This window comes from Lissotriton helveticus, chromosome 2_2, assembly GCF_964261635.1.
Source record: "Lissotriton helveticus chromosome 2_2, aLisHel1.1, whole genome shotgun sequence".
NCBI lineage: Eukaryota > Metazoa > Chordata > Amphibia > Caudata > Salamandridae > Lissotriton > Lissotriton helveticus.
The window spans coordinates 388,624,663-388,647,317 of NC_136060.1; the positions used below are offsets into that span (position 1 = coordinate 388,624,663).

Genomic DNA, 22,655 nt, shown 5'->3' on the forward strand with positions numbered 1-22,655 from the left:
TCTAGCAGTGACAACGTTTCTGTGTAGCAGGCTGGTAAGAATGATAACCTTTTGAAAGGAGAATGCTGTGGTGAGAGTATTTCTGTAAGACTCCCTGGTGTGAATGAAACGTATGGCATTTTTGATGATGTAGGGTGATAAAGGGAAAGTAAGGATGTCATTAACTGATTTGATTTTCTAAACTTTGTTGGTTAGGAAGATGCTAAGTTCATGATTGTAATGCAGGTATCCTGCATCAGGTGCGGTGAATATTTCTGCTGCCTAGAAAATTGATGGTGCAGTTCAGGATGGTGATAGTGTGATGAATGGTTGTTGTTAAGCGCATGATTTTGGCGATACCTATGGAATTTCTGATCCTTGTCAAACTAAATAGGTTTCATCATAGAAGTTGACTGTGTCTCCTTCATTTAGTTTGTCTGAGACATCCTAGATGAAGTAGGAAATAGGAGTCCAAAGACATATGATAAAACCACCCAATCTATCAGAGCAAGGTAGAAGATAGTCTCCGAGTTTCTTATCATCAGGTCATATTTTAAAAAACAAGGGAGTACTTTGTAATACCAAGTAATAAAGATTAGTTGTCCTACATAAGTTGGCACATGCTCGACAACTTTTTATTAGAGCGCAATAGCTTCCCTTATGTCTTGATATATCATTGTGCATGTCATAGAAGATAATTTCCATTTCTTTCACATTTCTTGAATGACCTCTAAATTTAGCTTATTCTGGTCTTCCATATAGCTGATTGCAGAGGAAGGCGTGGACACTCTCAGCGTAAAGGAGCTACAAGCAGCATGTCGAGCAAGAGGCATGAGAGCACTGGGTGTTACAGAAGAGCGCCTACGGGAGCAACTTAAGCAGGTATCGCCAACATTCCAAAATGTTCTCTGAAATGCAGATGTTCCTCTGGTATAAGCTTTGCAAAGTAAATCTCTTCTTTAAGATTAGATGCTGTTGGTTATCAAGAGCACAAAGCAAGTACAGTCTAGATCTACTCTCAACAAGCCTTTTAAGTTCTGTTAGCCAACCTATTTTATTAACACATTTTGATCTTGTGTATTGTTGTTTAAAGCTGTAAAAAAAACTTCCATGTCTCAAGAGGATGATTTGACTTGTTAGATGCAGTTGACTAGTTAAAAAAAAGTATAACCTTTTTTATCTTTTGTAACAAAAACACAGCAGGTGTGCAGTCACGATCAGAGAAGACAGATGGAACATGTGGTGGAGCTCATATGTACCAATAAGACAATTATAATTTTGGCGTTGTATATAGCACTTGTCAAAGAGTCTGTCAGTATGTTAATGGGTTTATCAGTCCAATATCCCCTCAGCCATGCTTTCGCTCCTATCTGAGACACACTGCCCATGTGTCAGGGTTAAAAACAAATTACATAACTCCCTTCACGTCCTGAGATCATCAGCCAGTTTAGCATCCCTACAACTGGTTTTCATGTGCGCTTCCTTCACCAGGGGCCACTCATGCACATCTCTGAGCCACGCTTCCACTTCTGAGGTATGATTCCCCATCCACGTTATTGAGACCCTACAATTTGCCAACACTAGGAGTAATTACAGGAGTTTTTGGGTTTCCTAATGTGTCCCAGTATGCAGTGCTGAGGCGTAATCTCCACTCGTAGTCCTGTTTCCTCCAGCACAAAGTCCACCACCCAAGCCCAGAATTGGGGTACCTTAGGACCCCCCAGGCTAAATGCAAGAAGTCTGCCCTCATTCTGATGCACCGAGGACAATCTTGTGGGTGGTCCGGGTCAATGCGGTGCAACCTTACTGGTGTCATGTACGTGTGGTGTAAGTAGTTACAGTGTATTCACTTAAAGCTTGCATTGCAGGAAACCGTAGGCGTAAGTGCACTTACTACTCTCTACGTCGGGTCATCCAAAGGCTCTGACATGGCCGCGTCCCATGCTGCCCGAGCCTTGGGTAAGGGAACCGTTGAATCGGCACCCATGGCATAATACAGAAGAGAGATGAGTCTACTCCCAGCTCCACAAGGGAACAGTATCTCTAGCGAGTGTGTCATCTGCGGAATCACGGTGTATGTTGGCCACATTACCTTAACTAAGTTCGAAAGTCCAGCATAAATCAGATAGTGGCCTCAACTGAGCCCAAAATCCTCCCAGGCCTGCTTATAGGTCATGAAGGATTCGCCTTGGTACGAGTCAGCCCCCTCTCCACCTCCATACCTGGAACTATATATTGTCCATCATTTTCTAAACCAGGGTGAGAATCCATACAGCAAGATCGAGAGAGAGAGAGAGAGAGAGAGAGATAATTTCGCAATTTGCCTATCAAATCAAGGTAAACATTTATATTATAATTCATTAATTAGAATGCATAACAAACCTTTAGCCTTTGAGCACTTTACATAATCACTTTCTATACATGAAAGCACTACATATTAAATTCATGAAACTACGGATTTCACTGAACCAAACTACCAAGACCATAATGCACGCGCCCGAGGGGGCGGGACTATGTCAATTAAAGAAAGTGAGTGCACAACGTGAAAGGCTCTTCTCCGCAATTGCCGAAGCCAGTGAACAAGGGTATGACTCCTGAAACGCGTATGGCGTTAAACGGCAAAAGATATGCTGTGAAGACAATTGTGATTTAGCTGCTGCCTGCCAAAGAATAAAGTGGCATACTTACACGTCGTGTGTGGGGTCTTCATGCTTTGAGCGCCTTTGTTTGGATATGGAGATATATATATATATATATGGTTTGAATAGATACCGTGATCAAGAACGACACGTTCGAAACACGTAGGGTGATCGCAGCTGCAAAATAAAACGCTGTTGAAAAGTTTCCCGAGTGGAGTGCCGTCATTTTCGAATTTTCGAAGTTGTGAGAATACAGATACGGGACACTGCCTTGGTCCCACTGATGGCTCCAGAGTGATTGATATATATATATATATATATATATATATATATATATATATATATATATATATATATATATATATATATATATATACTGCCGAAATTACATAGGTTTTCATTGTAAAAAAACAATACCCTCCTAACCCATAAGGAACAGAGGAAGCACTGATAAATTGTCATACAACAATGCTTTATTGCCTTACGGAAAGCTTGTAATTGCATGCATTTGCCTGTAGGCTGTATAGCAGAGCAATGAAACAAAAGAAAAACTGACACCTTGCCTTTAAGGCATTCAAGGGTTAGGGTACCGAGCCTTTAAGACCTGCAGGAGAACCCCCTGCTCCCATGATGCACCACAGGTGACAGTTAGGTCAGTTCTTTTTTCCGGCTCCTTCCGTGAGGATCCTGGAGTTTGAGCTCTTCAGTTTTTTGACTGAAAGTTATTAATTTGATATTTTCTCAGACAAATCGATAGTTTCTGATTCCCAGAAGCTTATTCTACTGAATTTTGGTATTTTCCAGAATGTTTTCCAGTCAGAATGCCTGCTTTATTCAAGAAATGTCCTTCCTGTGGCAACAAAATGGCACTGTCAGACCCACACTCTGTGTGTATTGTGTCTCTTTCAACTTCACACAACCCTGACCAGTGTTATCATTGCCAGAAGATTTCCAGACTGACTCTGCCCCACAGGGAACGAATTAAACTTCATGCCCAGCTGGAGGACAGAAGCCATCATGGAGGTGACCATGGAGACTTCAGAGCACCTTCTTCAAGCAAGCAACAGCGAAAACTGCGACATTCGACCTCTCCTGAGTCCAGGAAGAAAAAGGTGACTGAATGTTCGCCGTCGAGATCACCGTCGAAGTGGCCGAGGCACTCTTCAGCGTCGAGGGACAAGTCGACGTCGAGACTCTCCGCCACATGCAAATAAGTCGGCCTCGTGGTACAGCACTCCGGGCTCGAAGGCTGTGGGTCCAGAGAGACCTGAAAAAGCTCCGTCGACGTCGAGGCTTCCATTGACGTTGAGACACTCTCCACCACCCTCGAGAGGGTAGACGTCGAGTGACACGACGGCGAAAACCATGCCGTGAGTGGACATGTCAACATCGAGAGCGTCTTCGTTGCCCCATCATTCGACGTCGAGGAGATCGACGCCAGCACGACGTCGAGACCAACATCGAGGATGGGACGGCGTTTCCATAACAGATCACAGTGCACATCAACGCCGCAGGTGACGCAGACCTCATCGACGTCGAGGGAAAAAATTGCAGAGGCCACTGAGGAGGCCCAGCGCAAGTCAACGTCGAGATCCCGATCGACGTCAGAAGCCCAGTCATCATCATCACCATGGCTGTATATTCTGCAGATTTCTCCAGAGAGATCTCCTAGAGCTGGCGAGCAGTGTGCCTACGGTCTGTCACCCCGATGGCTGGAGGGCGTCGGAACAGGTGACCGCAGAAGTCCGGGCTCGGACTATTCTCTGACATACTCGCCTTCCAGAACCTCTCCAGATAGAAGTGCTCCTGCAAAGCCTTCAAAGTCCCCCCCCAGACGACCAAGGTCTCCTTCTACACACAGATCACTGTCCAGGGGTTGTCACAGTTCGCATCACGAACGTCCACATAAGAGGAGACGCAGAAGATCGTCCACCTGGTCTTCTTACACAAGGTCTTCTGTTTGGGACTATTCGCCTTCCTTCTCATCGACTCCACCATCAAGGGTGTCTCCCATCCTTGACATCGGAACTTCCTCTGACGTACTGGGTAGAGGAGCGAAGAAGCTCAATATCACCTTGCATACTCCTGTAATCCCTACGTCGATTATTTTTGACACATTGCACCATTGTACAGCCCCCAGACCGCTGCTACCTCTGGTGGTAGATTTTTTAAAACCAGCTATGGCCACGTTCCTCACCCCTGCCACAGTGGAGTCAGTACCATCGAGGATCACTAAGAAGTACAAGGCTCTAGCTGAAGATCCCTTGTTTCTTAGGTCTGATCCACCAGCGGATTAGTCATTGTGGCAGCCACCATGAGATCACACTCTGCATCCTCATCAGCTGTAGTTCCCCCTGAAAAATACAGTAAGCAGATGGACTCTTATGGCAGGAAAATGTGCAATACTTCTGCATCATCTATGAAGATTGCAAGTGCCTCAGCCCTCCTCGGGCGATATGACAGAACTCTTTGGGACTCCCTGGCACAGTTTACGGACAAGCTCCCCAAAGAGGATCGGCAGGACTACCATGAGATCCTACAGGAGGGGGGGTCTAGTAGGCAATCAAGTCATCAGCGCGGCAGCGGACGCCTGGCTACTCACATGGAACCTGTTCGAGGCGTTCAGCTTGATTACGCCTCACAGGTCTCAAGCCAGACGCACAGAAGAAGATCCGTAATCTACCTTTTAACGGATCCTCCTTATTCGGGGCTCATGCCGATGAGGAGATGAATAAGATGAAGGCCGAGCTGGATACGGTAAAAGCAGTTGGGCTAGAAAAACTGAAGGAGTTGCGCAAATGTTTTCGTCAGAACGACAAATGTCCCTTCCAACAGAGGGTTCAAACCCCTCAATGGTCATCCCAGAACCAATAGAGGTCTCAATTCCAGCAAAAGCGTCCTGGCAGAGGAAGGGGGAACAACAAGCAACAACAGTCCTCCTCCAAGCAGTGAGGCATTGCTTCCTCCGCACCCGTTCGCCACTCCGGTAGGAGGGAGTATCAATTTTCACCTTCAAGAGTGGGAAACCATTACAAAAGACAAATGGGTGCTAAATATTGTGCAGCATGGCTACTTGCTGAAGTTCAAGTCGCCCCCCCCCGCAAGTGCCTCCACAACTGAAGTGCCTTCCTCAACAACGCAATCTGCTACTACGTAACAAAGTGTCTACCCTCCTCTCCAAAAAGGCCGTAGGACCCACCTCACCAGCGAAACCAGGGGGTATACTCGCGGTACTTCCTGGTCCAAAAATGAGGAGTAGCCAAAGAGTACAGACATATCCTTGGCCTGCGCCTGCTAAACAGGTTTATAAGGAAAGAGAAATTTCAACTGCTAGCCCTGCACCAGATTGTCCCACATCTTCACCAGGGAGACTGGATGTGTGCCATCGATCTGCAGGACGCCTACTTTCACATTTCAGTGAAACATCGAAAATTCCTCAGATTCCAGATTTCTCACCAGCACTACCAGTACCAAGTACTTCCGTTCAGGCTCAAATCCGCCCCAAGGACGTTCTCCAAGTGCATGGCGGTGGTGGCTGCCTTCCTCCGCAGGCGGAAGATCTTCTATCCCTAGCTAGACGACTGGCTCCTAAAGAGTTCCACACCTGCACTACTCCAGAGCCATCTCTCTTACTGTCTCAATCTGCTGCGTTCCCTGGGGTTGCAAGTCAACAACTAGAAGTCAGTGCTCAACCCCACACAACAGATACATTATCTGGGGACTTCCATGGACTCCGCAAGGGCAAGCGTGTGTCCTTCGGAGGAGAGGTTGTCATCAATGCTGTTCAAGTGCCTCACTCTTCTCAGCTCTACACGTCCCACAGCAAGGCAGGTGTCATCACTGCTGGGATCAATGGCCTCATGCATATACATTGTGCCCAATGCAAGACTGCACATGCGTCTTCTACAACAGTCCCTCGAAGATCAATGGACACAGAGGTCAGAGCGTTGGGAAGAACGAGTCTCTCTTCCTCAGACTGCCAGGGACTCCATCAAATGGTGGATGAAACGATCACATCTTCTACAAGGGGTTCCTTTTCATCAGGCTCCTCTGACCCAGACAGTGGTTACAGATGCCACTCTGCAGGGTTGGGAGCTCACATGGACCAGCTTCAGGTACAAGGTCTCTGGTCGGAGGCAGAGAGAAGTTATCACATCCACTTCTTGGAACTAAGGGCAGTCCATCTTGCGCTCAAGTCACTGTACCCATCCCTACTGTCCAGATCCATTCAGATTCAGACAGACAACACAACAACAATGTTCTATCTGAACAAGCAGGGAGGCACCAGTTCACAGGTCCTGTCTCTGGAGGCCTAAACCATATGGAAGTGGCTACTGGCGAGGAGTCTCATGATAGTAGCCGTTCATCTTCCAGGAACATTGAAGGTGTAGGCAGATGTTCTCAGCAGAGACTTCGTAGAAGCGCACGGGGTGATCAACGACTAAGTTGCTCAGGACTTCTTTTGGCAATGGGGAGGGCCATACATCGACCTGTTCGCAGACGCAGCAAATACAAAATTCCCCGTCTTCGTGTCAAGATTACCTCAGCAAGGATCTTGGGGGAATGCACTTTTGATCAGCTGGTCGCAGACATTGCTGTACGCTTTTTCTCCACTCCCTCTGATCCCGGTGGTCATACAGAAGTTCTACAGGACCAACACCAGAATGATCCCGATAGCACCAGAGTGGCCGCACCAGTGGTGGTATCCGGATCTCCAACAACTGTCAGAAGCTCCACACCGGAGGCTGCCCTGCCGGCCGGACTTGCTGACCAAGAACAAGGGGCAAGTATTTCATCCCAACCTCCCGTCTCTGAGATTGACTGCATGGCTCCTGAAGTCGTCCAGTACGGACATCTAGACCTCTCTACCGACTGCATGCACATTCTCAGGGAAGCAAAGATACCCTCCACCAGAAAGTCCTATGCTTTCAAGTGGAAGAGATTCTACATGTGGTGTTATGACAACGCTTTTGACCTGACCAAGGGTCAGGAACAAGTAATCCTCCCCTACTTACTGTACTTGGTGAAGTCAGGCCTGAAATACCCCTCCATCAGGGTCCGACTGGCTGCTATTACAGCTTACAGGAAGTCTCCTACCCAGACTTCTTTTTTCCAAATGCCAGTGGTGAAGGATTTTCTAGAGGGACTCAGGAAGGTATACCCACCAGTGAGATCCCCTTTTCCTTCTTGGGAACTTTACATTGTCCTTACTAAACTAATAAGTGCTACTTTCGAGCCTATTCATAGGGCGTCTTTGCAACATTTAATCTGGAAGGCTGCGTTTTTAGTAGCCATTACTAATGCACCTAGGGTGAGTGAGATTCAGGCGCTGTGCTGCAAGGAACCTTACACTGTGTTTCATGCCAATAGAGTGGTGCTGCGTACACATCTGAGCTTCCTTCCTAAGGTAGTCCCGGATTTTCACATTACTCTGCCCACTTTCTTTCCTCAACCATCCACTCCCCCGGAGAGATCATTTCACTCTTTAGATATCCTGAGGGTATTAAAGTTTTACCTGGCCAAAACTCTTACGATTAGGAAATCTGACCGGCTCTTTATCAACTACGGTTACATGTACAACGGTCTAGCGGCATTAAAAGATCTTTCTCGATGGATTGTCTCTTGTATAGCTTTATCCTACCAGTTAGCTAACAAGACCTTGCAAGGCTGACCTAAAGCACACTCTACCAGAGGGAAAGCTTTTACCACAGCTTTCCTTCGCAACGTTCCTATGTCTGAAATCTGCAAGGCAGCGACATGGCGTTCAGTGCATACCTTCACACGACATTGCTGTCTAGATTCTGATGCTCAAGCTGATGCCCAGGCTGGACACGTTTCGTTAAGGAATTTGCATAATTGCAATGTGAATATTATGTTTTCCATGTTCTGTATTCTCTATTGCTCATCCGTGAGACTTTGGGTATGGGCTTGCTACTCTATTCATAGATTATGACTATTGATGAGTATCCCCTGGATGAGAAGGATTAGTTACTTTTTTTAATTTCTTTTTTTATTTTTTTCCAATCGTGACAGTACTATCGTATACAAGCAGTTATGTATTACCTCTCACCACATTTTACAAGCCGAATAGCATATCAATCGAACACAGCCTTTCAGCCCACATCCCGGAGGTAATTCACACCAATCTGCGAAACCCCAGGCGAGGCGTTAATAAACAAACATAACAATTGCTGTCACATTTTCTTCCTTTACTCCTTAAGCAACTAAAGATATTACCCATTACCCTACGATCCTGAACCTGTGATGTTGTTTGATGTGCATCCTCTTGGCGCCAACCTAGTTATGTACCAACAGGGGAAACCCTCAATACGGCAACCACTCCCCGTGTCCGAGGGGGGACAGCCACTCTAGCTCATGACTCAGCTGCGGTCCTGTCCGCAGTAACCTGTGGCTCAGGAGCGCGACTCTCCGCTCCCTCCGCCTCCTCAGTAACAGACGCATCCCTACGCATTTTGTAATCAAAGTATAGCCCTCAGAAGTTTTTGGGCCTGCTTTTAAGTGGCAAAAGATCACTGTAATTCTCTGATTGTGTGCAGCAGTAGTTCAAATATCTGTCCCAATGCTCAACCTTAGGAAAGGGGCCTCTCTCCAGCACATTGCCAATCGTCTTTTTGCCAACAGCATACTCATATCGACTATGTGCCTCTGCGCTTTCCGCAGGCCCTTCGAGAATCCCAGCAACGCCAGAGCCGGGCTCAGAGCTATCTCCTCTTCTAAGATTCTGCCCATGGTTATGAACACTTCACTCCAATATTGCTGCACCCCAGGACACTCCCAAGCCTAGTGTAAGAACCCTGCATCTACAGCCCCGCACCTGTCGCATGCCGCACCTGCGCGCAACCCAAACCTGCACAGTCTTTCCGGAGTGTGGTAAACTCTGTTAATGAATTTAAAATGTATTAACCTATGCCTTCCGTTTAGAGAAATACGTCTCGTGCTGGTGCAACAGTAGTGCCACATGTCGTCGTCCACAGCCATATCCAAGTAGTGCTGCCAAACAAGCCTCGCCCTACTATACTCTGTCGCTCTTCCGGTTATGGCCATCCTATAAAGGGCATAGACTATTTCGTGGGGGGAGTCTATTTTAATCACATGTGTGAGTTCTAACAGTTCTGCGGGCTCCTGTAAATCGTCTCCCAGTTGCTCTCGCCATGCCTCTCTGACTCTGTAATATTGAAAGCGTTGGTGCGCCGTGGGCACCACTTCTGGGGTATGAATATCAGTCAACGATTTAAGCGTCCTCCCCCCTCAAACATGTCGCCTGCCATAGTTATACCCAGAGCATTCAAGGCCGTGACAACCCCTTTGTCAGCGCAAGGCGGGAGCCAGGCCAACTATTCAATGGGCATCAGAGGGGAGTACAACACCGCCCCAGCATTGTGTTACAGCAGTACCTGCCAAGCATGTCTGGGCAACTTCAGAGAGTCTAGCAATCCTGTACGTCTGTCCTCTGGTTAAAAAATTAAGGCCGGCAATGGCTTCGGGCCGCGAATAATCTCTCCAGCTGGAAAAACGGAGCGTTCTCCCTGTCATGGATCTAATTGTGTACATGTGCACCCTGTGCCACTCGGTAATATAATTCGAAGTCCGGAGCTCCATGTCCTCCGAGGTGGTATGGTAAGACCAGCACACGCCACTGCACCCTAGCTTGCTTTCCCGCCCATGATAACTTTTTCATCAGGAATTTGAGTCGACTGAAAAAATGTTTCGGTAGGACCATCGGGATATTGAGGAAAAGGTACAACAATCTAGGTAACACTATCATTTTCATTAGTGATATCCTACCTATCAGTGACAGAAGGAGGCCCACCCAAACGTTCACGTTGTCTTCAAGCCGCGCTATGGCAGTCCCATAGTTCTCACGCATGACAACCTCTGAGTCCGTGTGTAGCTGAATACCCAGGTAGCGCACCGAGTCAGTGGTCCGCCGTAAAGGATAATCCATCTCAAACTGCTCCGTAGCCTCAGTTAGGGGAAACACGATCAATTTATTCCAGTTGACAGTTAACCCGGACAGGCCACCAAACCGCACAACCTCTCTCAAAAGCGGCACCAGGTTTTGCTCTGGCTCCCGCACGTAGAGTAAGGTGTCGTCCGCGTAGGTCGTAATGACCAAGCGGTAAGTGGGGAAATTCAGCCCGCGATGCCCAAGATATTCCCGCAGTGCACAAGCCAGTGGCTCCGCCACCAGAGCGTAAAGTGTAGGCGACAATGGGCATCCCTGGCGGGTGCCCCTTCGGATATGGATCAGTTCTGTCACACGGCTCCCAAGCCGAATAAGGGCCGTCGGGTCTGCATACAGAACCTCTATCATCTGGAGGAACCCCTGTCCAAGTCCGATTCTGGATAGGACTGCTCTCATAATTGGCCATTCCACTGAGTCGAAAACCTTCTCCATATCTAAAAACACTGCTATCACCCAGCGCTCCTGTGAAGTGTGCTGCATGGCGCCGAACACCGTTCTCAGATTATATGTAATGTTCCGACCCGCCACAAACCTCGCCTGCTCTGGCGCTACCAACTCTGGGGTCAGCAAAGCCAATCTAGTCGCCAGTATTTTTGCATATATTTTCGTGTCGACGTTCAGAAGCGACAACGGCCTGTAAGAGCTACATTCTTCAGGTGGTTTCCCCGGCTTCGGAATGGCCACTATTATAGCCTCTCTCATGGTCGCCGGCATCCCGCCAGCCTCTCTTATGTCAGCAAAGAGGGCAGACAAATGGGGGAGCATCAGGTCCAAAAAAGTCTTGTAAAAGCCCACTGTGAGGCCATCGGTCCCCGGCGCACTACCAACCTTCATCCTGCCCAAGGCCTCGCGAATCTCATCGTGTTCTATTGGGAGCATTAAGAATTCTCTATGAACATCCGTTAAGAATGGGTGTTTAATATGTTCCAGGTAGGCTAGGATATCCTCCTCGCTACCCGACCCCCGTGAACCATAAAGCTCCGAGTAGTAATCCCTGAATCTCTGGACTATCTCCTCATCCGCTGTCAGCAATTCCCCCTCCCTAGACTTTATGGCTGTGACTATGACTATCCGTCTCTGCTGTCTGACTAGGTTAGCCAGAACCGATCCTGGCCTGTCTCTCTCCCCATATGCTCTAGCTGTAGCATATTTCCCTAAATGTTTGATTTCGGCGTCCGCCTCCATGTGATACTCCGCCATCAACCCCTTAAGCTCTTTGCAGTTGGCATCTGTGTCGCCGCCCAACAGTCGCTCCTCACAGTCGGCCATCTGTCGCTCCAGATATGTCAAACTTTTACGAATAGAGCGAAGAACCCCTGAATGTTTGCTCATAGCCACCGCCCGAATATAAACCTTAAAGGCTTCCCAGACAGTTGTGTAACTGTCCACTGACCCAATGTTAATTTTAAAGTATGTCTCTATCGCTTCGTGTAGTTCCTCTCTAAATTGGTCGTCCTGTAGTGAGTATGGCGGGAATCTCCATGTAAATGGGGGAATAGTCTTCTGCGGTGTAGCAAGCGTCATTAGAACCGGGGAGTGGTCTGAGAGAGTGCGGGGAAGCACCTGGCAACTGCGCACTAAGGGAAAGATACTCGTGGAGGCTAGCCAATAGTCTATGCGCATATGTATGTTGTGGAAGGCTGAGTAGTGCGTGTATCCCCCTAATCCCGGGTATAAGCTGTGCCATACATCTGCGAGGTCCTCTTTAATTAGTATCCTATCCAATTCTCTAGCCGCCTTAATTTGCCTTCTGTCCGGGCCACTTGACCTATCCAACTCAGGGCATCTAACCATGTTAAAGTCCCCACGCCATACCACCGCCCTGCCAGGGAAGTCCCGGGTCACCTCAGCCAGCCGCAGATAGAACTCAGGGTAGTCAAAGTTTGGGCCATATACGTTGACCACCAACAGGTCCAGTCCTCTGCCCTCAAACTGCGACAAGACAAACCGGCCCTCAGCATCAGCATTTAACATTTTCAAAGTATATTCCGATTTCGGGTTCACCACTGTGAGTACCCCCCAGGCATGAGTCGTGAAGCCTGCCGCGTTAATCATTCCCTTCAGGCCTCTAGCCTGCAACCTCGCACTATTCTCGGGCAAATGCGTTTCCTGCAATAAAGCCAGGTCAACAGGGTGCCTCACCAGGTAGTTCAGGACTTTGCGCAGCTTCCTAAAGTCGTTCAGCCCTCTAACATTCCACGTCAACGCTCTAAGGCCGCCCATCCCAATATCTACCTCTGTCGCCACATACGGGTGGAGGTTGCTCACTACCAACAAACAAAGTCAAAATGGGAGCAAAGTGCTGACACTTGTCGATGCCGAAGTGTAAAAGACCTATATCTTTACAGATTACACCAGTTTTGACATCAAAACTATTGTCGACGTTTCCATATTCAAGAAACTATTTTCAGGATGTTTCTCATATTTCACCCTTGCCTCCTAGTCACTATCTTGAAGAGTCGAAGGATGATGGACTTTTCAGCCCAGCGCCCATCCCTCTCAACTCCGGATTAAATATCAGGATAAAGATGATGAGGAAGAGTATTATGAGCCTTGTGAGTCTCTACAAGGTCCTCAAGAGACTTCATTTCAGCAGGAGCCTATGGTGCAAATGCCTATTTGCTTAATGCAAGACCTGATGGCTATGTTAAGGGACTATCATGCACGTTTTCCACCAGCTGCGCCTGTTCCAACACAACCTACTACGCCTCCTATTCTGCTGATCGCAGGTCCTTCTGCCCCTATTAATGAACATCAGGATATTTTAGCTGCGCAGCATTTAGTCCAGGATGATGATGACGATTCTGTTGCAGAGGATGGGGAATTACCAAAGATACTGACACTGCCAGAGCCCTTGGCACCTTACAATATAGGAAGACTCCTTTTCGGGGATCCAGGGGCAGAGGATCTTTGGCTATCAAAGATACCAGTACAAAGGTAATCAGGGAAGATATAACTATCAACAGCAGCAGTCCTACAGAAACCCTCCGGCTGCCGCTAGACAGCAGAAGAGAAGACGACAGCCCCAACAGGGCAGGGATTCTGCTAGAAAGCAGTAATGACGCCCTAGCACCTGCAACAGCTCTGCCACACCTTATTTCCAGGAATCTGAACATATCCCAACATCTCAGCAATTGGAAAAGATTGACCACAGACAAGTGGGTCTTGGATATTCTCAAATTTGGGCATACCCTGGAATTTGTCAGTATCCCTCACCCACCTTAAAAGAAAGATCCTCCACATCTTGCTCTTCTCAGGAAGGAAACAAAAACCATGCTCTCGAAAGGAGCGATAGAAAGAGTGCCTCACTCTCGGGTGGGGAAAGGGTTTTATTCCTTCTTTTTTCTAATAAAGAAAAAGTCAGGGGAATGGAGACCTATCCTGGATTTAAGAAAGCGGAGCAAGTATCTTCAAAAGAAATCCTTTCGCATGGTCACGCTTCAAGAATTCCTTCAGCTTCTGGACCATGCAGATTTCATGACAACATTGGATCTCCAGGATGTGTACTTCCACATCCCCATTCACCCAAAACATCGGAAATTCCTTTGTTTCACTGTGGCAGGTGCTCATTTTCAATTCAAAGTCCTCCCCTTCAGTCTACGTTCAGCCCGAGAGTCTTTACGAAATTCCTGGCTCCGGTGGCAGCTCACCTCAGGCATACAACTTTTTCCTTATCTGGACGACTGGCTAATAAAGGCTCCTTCGTTTCGGGAGACTTCTCGCGCAATGTCCACATGTCTTCAACTGTTTCAATCCCTGGGGCTGTCCCTCAACATCCCAAAATCAGTTCTCTATCCTTCTGAAAGGATTCAATTTCTAGGGGCAGTCTTGGATACTATCCAGGACAAGGCATTCTTGTCCAAAGAAAGGCAATCATACTATCCAGGACAAGGTATTCTTGTCCAAAAAAAGGCAATCATGTCTGATTTCTCTGGCATCAGACCTCCAAAGAAGACTGTTCGCTTCTGTGAGACTCATCAAATCATTCCTGGGAATACTATTCTCAGCAAGACTGTTGGTACCTCACACCTGTCTAAGCATGAGGCAGATCCAGGAGGAACTAGACAGTCAATGGCTGCAGATCTCGGGGTCGTTCGACGAGCTAGTGAAAATACCTCCAATTATGCGGGAAGCGGTACTTTGGTGGATGCGCTCCAAGAATGTCTCAATCGGGCTCACTTTTCTTCCTTCGGTGCCGGAGTTCATTCTCACTACAGATGCCTCCCTAGAAGGTTGGGGCGCACACCTTCAAGATCTTTGCATAAGAGGGATGTGGTCTGCTACAATGGCAAAAATGCATATCAATTTCTTAGAGCTTTGAGCCATTTTCCTGGCGTTGCAGTCCTTTCTTCCAAGGCTTCAATGGTCAACAGTTGTCATCAGAACCGACAACACCACTTGCATGCATTACTTAAACAAGCAAGGAGGTATCCGTTCACACATACTGTCTCAAGAAGCTCAAAGCATATGGGAATTGCTGTTTTCTCACAACATCACGATAAAGGTGGAACATTTGCCGGGAATACAGAACACTCTAGCAGACACTCTGAGCAGGACTTCGAAGTCCTGTCACGTATGGGAATTGGATCAATCATAGGTGGAACACATATTTCGGATGTGGTGCAGACCAAATCTGGATCTCTTTGCCTCCAAACACAATTGGAAGTGCCCATTCTTTGCCAGTTGGGAACCGGAGAAGGTCTCGCCTTCACGATGAGATGGACAGGGCTCTTTGCTTACGCATCCCCCCCCTTTCCGTTGCTCCCAAGACTTCTGCGCCAGCTCAAAATGGAACCATGTTTCATGAGTCTCATGCTCCGCGGTGGCCGCGTCAGCATTGGTTCACGGAGCTTCTCATACTGTCCAAATGCAGACCATACCGCCTTCCTGCAGTTCTGACCCTGTTATCAATGAGCCTGGGTCAAAAGGGTCAGATTCTACATCCTCGTCCAGTCCAATTGCATCTTCAGGAATGGTTTCCGGATTCACAGAATTCAAGGAGATAGATTTACCTCAGGATTGTAGAAATATTCTTGCTAGGGCAACAGCTCCTTCTACTTTAAAGACTTATGCTTTGAAATGGAAACGATTCTGTTCCTGGTGCAGTGACAGGGATATACATCCTTTACGATGTTCTCCAGATAAAGTTCTGCCTTATCTTCTTTTGTTATCTAGCATATGTTTAAGAAATCTAGCTGGTACAGTCTAGAGGAGCTGACAATGTCTTATATTCTTCTGGAGTCTTAGCTTGATACCAATACAGTAGTCAAGCCATGAATAAATCTAGTCATTGACTACTGACACTTTTGTGATCTATGGTCTTAAAGAAAGGGTTTAGTACATTTTTCTACCAAGATTCTGGACCATATAACTCAACATGGACCAAATTTAGGTGGTTCTGTTCATGTGAACCAACAGGGAAGTAGGATCATTATCTTTTCTCCATTAAGTCATTCAAGTATACCACATCCAGTAGGTGAGTGTATACCAAACTAGAATCTTTCATCTAAGTAGTATCTTTCTGTACTCAACATAATTTTAAAACTTGAACACAAATTATTTTATCAGAAGTGCCAAGGGAAGCATATAAATATTAAAATATGGTTTAGACACCCATTCTTAGAATGAGTAGTAAAGCCTTATCAAAGATCTAGGATGATCCAAGCACGTTCCTGTACTTGATGTTATTTTTCCTGTCACGTCATAACCTTGACAGGGAATACCAGCCTACCAGTCAGGATTCAGTTGTCAGTTCCCAAACTAATGATTATCTGCATTTATTCCCTGCCCCCACAACCCCCCAAAGCGAAAAATACTAAGTGGGTACTGAGAAGAGATAACTTATGATTTCTGTGGTGCTTTTGCAATTTTTACACTTGAGCTTTTTATATCATTGCTGCTTTAGCATGCAGTTTAGATAGCGAAACCATGTATACGCAGTGGAATAAGCTGCACTGGACCTTTATATCTTTGCATTTAAGTCGTTTTGCTTTTAGAGTGTATTCTGATATCTTCTTTTTTTTTGTCTTCATTTGACACTGGATTTGCTTTTTAGGCACCAAAATTAGTCAATTGCCTTTTGGCGACTTCTGTCGAACTTGCTAGTTTCACTGCTATTAAATCAAGCTGCCAAAATATTGTAATTTGATGATCCTGATCATTCAGACAGCATATCAATAGTTTTTTATTACATTTGCTGAAACTTATTGTTTGTGATTTGTAGAGCTAGATCCCTTTGTCGTCAACACAGTACAATTTGTTTTGCTTTACAGTGGTTGGAGCTGCACTTGAACCAAGAAATCCCTACCTCCCTGCTTCTCCTATCCAGGGCTTTGTACCTTCCAGATACACTTTCACCTGCGGATCAGCTTAAAACAACACTGCAGATCTTACCAGAAATTGTGGTATGTATTATCATTTTTTGTTCATTCTCAAAATGTGTAGGCCTGTTTGCTCTGCTACCTCAATGTATTTTATATTTTTAGAAGGGCAGTTTTTTGTCTCTGATGGAGTCTTTCATCTCTTACACCACTATTACTCTTCCCTGTAAACATGGACCCTGTAAAAATATACTTCAACAGTCCAGTACCTTATTGTAGTCAAGTGCTAGTTTTGTGGTCTTCTTAACTTACTTGTGTGTGTCATCAAGCTCATCTAGGTTGGATAAGAACTCATTTGGTGTTAGGTCTACAGTAGTCTTGTTTGTGTGCATGTTTAGTCTTTTAATTTATGATATTTTTAATCTGGTAGAGTGAACATTTATCTCCATAATATGTTCTAAAATTGGGTGTTGTTTACAGGACCGGGAATGTCCAGTGCTGGTCCATGACTGCTGGAGCATTGTTAGATTTCCAGGATAGCCACAAGTGTACTATTTCCAATTATCCCTTGTGAAAACTTTTTGGGGCAAGCCTGTAATACACCATATTCCTCACAACATCCTACATTAGATTTCCATCACAAGGCACAGTATGCCAGGTATAGTAGTACTTCAAGTGTGACATCAAGAACTGGGCAAAATATTGCAGATGTGGCTTTTGACATTTGACCATGTTAGAGACGACACCTCAGAAACAGGGCTGTACAAAAGATTTTCAAACTGGACACAGTATTCCAGATGTGGCATTTTTGGGCGAGTCCCATAAATGCTCAAATATTCTCCAAATGTGGCATAGTTTTTAAATTGAATGTTTTTGTGAATTGACCCTAAAGTCAAGGCCTCTGGAGTGATTATTTTGGAAGTGATGGTGAAGGGAAGGGTAAGACAATTGTCTGTAGCAGTAAAAAGCAAAGAATATGGCTGCGCTCTGGATGAGGGATAAATAAGTGTTGAAGAAATGTTGGGAGATGTCAGAGGGAAAAAAGGTCAGGCAAATGGTAGACTTGTGAACACATAGAACATGTGTTTAAAGAGATGAGTAGTAAAGGAGAAAGGGTGTATGCAGAGCAATCAGGAGCAATTGATGATTAAGGGAAATTGAGTGATGCAGAATGGATGAATAACATGGTGGCAGTTAAATGAGCTATAGTGACAATGACGATAAGCAAGGAGTGAACAAAGAAACAATGACAGATAAGAGGGCCAATCTTCATGATAAACGGTAGTAGTCCATGCAAAGACTGTTGGCTAGTTTATTAGTGGTTCGTGAGGCGGCACATTGCCAGCATTTTCACTTGGTGCATTTGTGATATATGTGACTATTTTGCTGATCAGCAATCAATTTAATGTTAATGGTTGTACTAGGCAGTGACATTATATGTATATTTGTCACAGTTTTGAAATTTTGTCTGCAAAATGATGTATAAATCCTCCTCCCTTTTTAGGCCAAAGAGGCAGAAGTCAAAATGGCAGCAGTTGAATGTGAAAAGATAGACAATAAAACCAAACTGGAAGCAACTTTACAAGAAGAAGAAGCCATTAGAAAAGAAAACGAAGAAAAAGCAAAGGAGAAGGCAGCTGAAGCTATGGAAAAAGCCAAGGAAGCACTTCAGGTTAGTACATTTCACTCCCTCTCTTGACACATGCTCAAATGATACTTCCTATTAAATGAAACAGGAATAGTCCTATTACTGGAAGACCTTTTTCCAGTTTTTTTATTCATTTTAACAAGGCCTGGGTGAAATTTAAATTAGGGTGGTAAAATTTTGTGAATTTCCTGTTACATTTGTTACACACAAATGTGCAAGGGAACAACCGAATGAGAGCGGCGGCTGTTTGTGGTGATTTTGTTTTTTGCACTATTTATAGCGCAGAAATGCATCCTTTTGTCAATAATTGACGCAATGATCCTTTTCATGCCAAAATAATTTCCAACATGGCAGATGTCCATTTTGCGTGATTATGCACAATTTTGTTACATATCTTCTAATTATGCAAAATTTTAACTACCGTTTCTAAAAATAAAATAACACACAAAGCATTATCACATTCTAGGCCTTTCGTACCTAGAAAAATTTGCAACAACTGTTCCGTCTAGTGCTTATGCTTCTTGTCTTAGGGATTTTCTTCTAGTGGTTTTGCATTTCTTCTGTGCTGAAATTCATGTGAGTGTCTAAAGAATTAGCACCAGTCGATGTCTAAAGAGTGACTGATACTGAAACAGATCGGTGACTGTCATTGAAAGGTAATGTTCTGAAACTGCAAGTGTGGTTCTCTAACATGGAAATTGTAACAACGTTCATAAAAATCCCTTATATAATAGTGTATCAAAATAACAAGAAGTAATATTTTTTTTCATGGAACATTTAGGTAGCTACTTGGCTTAACTGGTGTCACTTGGTGTATAACCCCATTAAAAACAGTGTCTTTTGGCTCCACCTGAAGTGACGTGTCGACCGTCATGTGCAGCACCAGTGGACGCAAGATTTAAATCTTTTGATCCTTTATGTCTGCCTGTAGCTATTCGGTCACAAGTTTCCATCCCACTCACTGACCTTAGAGCAAAATCCGATTCAACTGAAGCTGCACTGACTGATAAAGCATGGGCGAGTATTCTGGAACACCCCAAGCGTGTATCCCGCCATGCTGAATTTAAATTCATACAATGCATGGTGTTACACAGATCCTACTTAACCCCAAAAATGTAATCATCGCATGTTCCCCACCCTCAACATCACTGCCCACGTTGCAGGTCCGAAGAGGTGGGCTTTACGCAAATGCTATGGGCTTGCTCTCATCTGCGTGACTACTGGGAGGGTGTTTGAACTGCACTTGGGGGGGATCACACATTTACCACTCACGGACAATAAATACTGGAGTGTGTGCTGGGTCACCACAGGGGCACAAGAGCTTTGAAACTTCAACTGCATTTCCTCGACCGTGCCCTCATATTGGCCATACAAGCGATCACCATGAGATGGAAATCTCCTAGATGCCCTACTCTATTGCATGGCAGGAGGAGGTGGTACGGTGGTGTGGTGCGGAAAGTGCAGCACTTAGTCGCGAAGAGGCTCGTGGACTATGTAAACACCCCATCTCATTGGAGTGGGACCTTATGCTGGAAGGTTTTAAAACACTAGTTCTCTTCCAGGGGATACTCATCAAAGTCATAAGTACTGAATAGTCCTGCCCTCGTGCGGGACCCTGGAGCAATAGCCAATAATATGCATATATCTACACACGCACACACATATATATATAAAAACCCATATATATATATATATATATATATAGATCATATGCATATACATATACCTATGCAGCCTGAAAAACACCATACTAGGCTAAAGAAACTGCCATTATTGCATGTAAAACCTTTACATTTGCTAAATAAAGACATATACATTACATTATAAGATTATGTAAAGAAGAAAACACTGCCCTGGGTTTCTTTGAAACACATAACCTTTATTTTCAAAGGTAAAAACAGGCAGGATCATAGAGGCAGATTTAGCCTAGATAGGCTGCATAGTAACAACTGAGAAAATTGGCACCGTGCCTTTAAGACCTCCATGAGCCTCCAGGCTCCCATCATGCACCATAGGTGACAGTTAGGTTAGTTCTTTTTTCCGGCTCCTTCTGTGAGGATCCTGGAGCATTGAGCTCGCCAGTTTGTGATATTTTATCACTTTCTTCTGGTATTTTTCTAATTTTTTCGTCTTCACTCGACGTCTTTAGTCATTGTTTGACTAATTCAACAATTTTTTCCTGGTTTTTGACTATTTTTCCAGTCACAATGCCGGCCTTATTTGTTAAGGGCCCGGCCTGTGGTAAAAAAATGGCCAAGACAGACCCTCATTCGGTCTGTATTGCTTGTTCACCATCTTCTCACAAGCCAGAACTCTGCTACCACTGCAGCAAGTTGTCTAACAGAACTCTCAGGGAGAGGGAGAAGAGCAGACTACAGTCCCTGTATGACAGAGGAGAAACTGTGAGTGGAAGAGAAGATTTTCATTCCAAGAAGCCCTCTTCTCAGCACAAAAAGCGCAAGGACAAAGGGGAAAAGAGAAAACATCGGTCTCCTACTACGTCGAGGGACAGATCTTCTTCCAAGGTACCTCTGTGCTCAAAATCGGCATCTAAATCACCGTCGAGGCTTCCGTCGACGTCGAAGCATCCCTCGCCGTCGAAGAAGATCTCGCCGTCGAAGCAAGGTGAGAAGAGACATGCGTGTAGGCGGTCCAGGTCTGGCTCGCCTACGGCTGCAAGAGGGCGGGACTCGACGTCGTCTCATCGACGTCGACGGTCGCCGCCGAGGGGCTCGGAACATATGTCAAGGTCGCCGTCGAGAGGTGCCATGACGTCGACGTTGAACCGGCCAGCAGAGGTTTCGGTTGTCGAAGAGCCCCAGCCATTTGGCGTCGAGGCACACGACACCGAGAAGACCATCGCCGTCGAGGCGCACGTCGTCGACGCCTAAGAGACCTTCGACGTCAAGGGAATCGCCGCCGAGGAAGTCGCCGCCTAGGAGGTCGCGGCCTAGGAGGTCTCCGTTGAGAAGATCACCGTCGAGGAGATCGCCGTCGGCTTCTCCTGCAGCTAAGAGGCTTAGGACGGTGTCTAAAGACCGGTCTAATATTCCTACTGTGCCTTCTGGGAGTTCCTCTTCCTCCCCTGGACTTCAGATTGTACAGGTCTCTCCAGAGCCCTCGAGAGCACCTTCGCCTATTCAGCCAGCGACTAATATCTCGCCATGATGGCTGGGAGAGATTAGAGAGTGGAAGATAAGGAGAATTAATCTTCCAAGGTCTTATTCCAGGTCACCTGTTTCTGCAAGACCTGCTTCAAGATCAAGATCGCCCCCCAGACAGTTGGTGCATTCTCCAAGGAGACAGGAGCGTACTCCTCCGAGAAAATCTCCACCAGTGAGGAGGCGGTCTTCAACCTCTCCTAGATCATCACATCGCCACTCTTCGAGGAGGCGCAGTCCTAGATCTTAGACAAGGTCTACAAATTCGAAGAGGGACTATACACCAACACTGTCATCAACTCCTCCGAGTAGGATATCACCGATTGATGATGTGATTACCTTTAATGAGGTTCTCTGTCGTGGAGCAGCTAAACTTCATATCGAAATGCCAGTCTCTACCACCAAGACAATGGTAATTTTCGAAACTTTGCATCAAAACCTAACTTCAAGGCCCTTACTTCCTCTGGTACCAGGTCTGTTGGAGCCTGCACAGCACAAGTTCTTAACTCCAGCAGCGTTGGGAGCGGTCCCGTCTCGGATCGCAAAAAAATATAAAGCTCCGGACAGTGATCCGTTCTTTCTGAGGGCTGAGCCAAAACCTGATTCTGTGATTGTCTCAGCAGCACGTAAAAAATCAAACCGGAGCGGCGTCATCTTCTGTGCCTCCGGATAAAGACAGTAAGGCTATGGACTTAGTATGGAAGAGAATGTGTGCCACCTCTGCTTCCTACATGAAAGTCGCCAGCGCTTCTGCTTTGCTGAGTCGCTATGACCGCGCACTATGGGACTCCATGTCTCGTTTCGCAGAAAAGCTTCCTAAAGAAGACAAACACGACTTTCTTGAGATCTTACACGAAGGTGGGCTAGTGGCTAACCAGGTGATTAGTGCAGCCACTGATGCTTCTGATCTATCTACGCATG

The 22,655-nt window shown here is 46.0% G+C and overlaps 1 protein-coding gene across 1 annotated transcript in view; it reads left to right on the forward strand.

Annotated features, from left to right (window-relative positions):
• The window catches only part of LETM1 (leucine zipper and EF-hand containing transmembrane protein 1), a 420,852-nt gene that overhangs the window by 238,813 nt on the left and 159,384 nt on the right, over positions 1 to 22,655 (forward strand). The window contains exons 7-9 of the mRNA XM_078678611.1: positions 742 to 861; positions 16,878 to 17,009; positions 18,430 to 18,597. Coding sequence (XP_078534737.1) covers positions 742 to 861; positions 16,878 to 17,009; positions 18,430 to 18,597 — 420 coding nt within the window. The remainder of the gene's footprint in view (positions 1 to 741; positions 862 to 16,877; positions 17,010 to 18,429; positions 18,598 to 22,655) is intronic.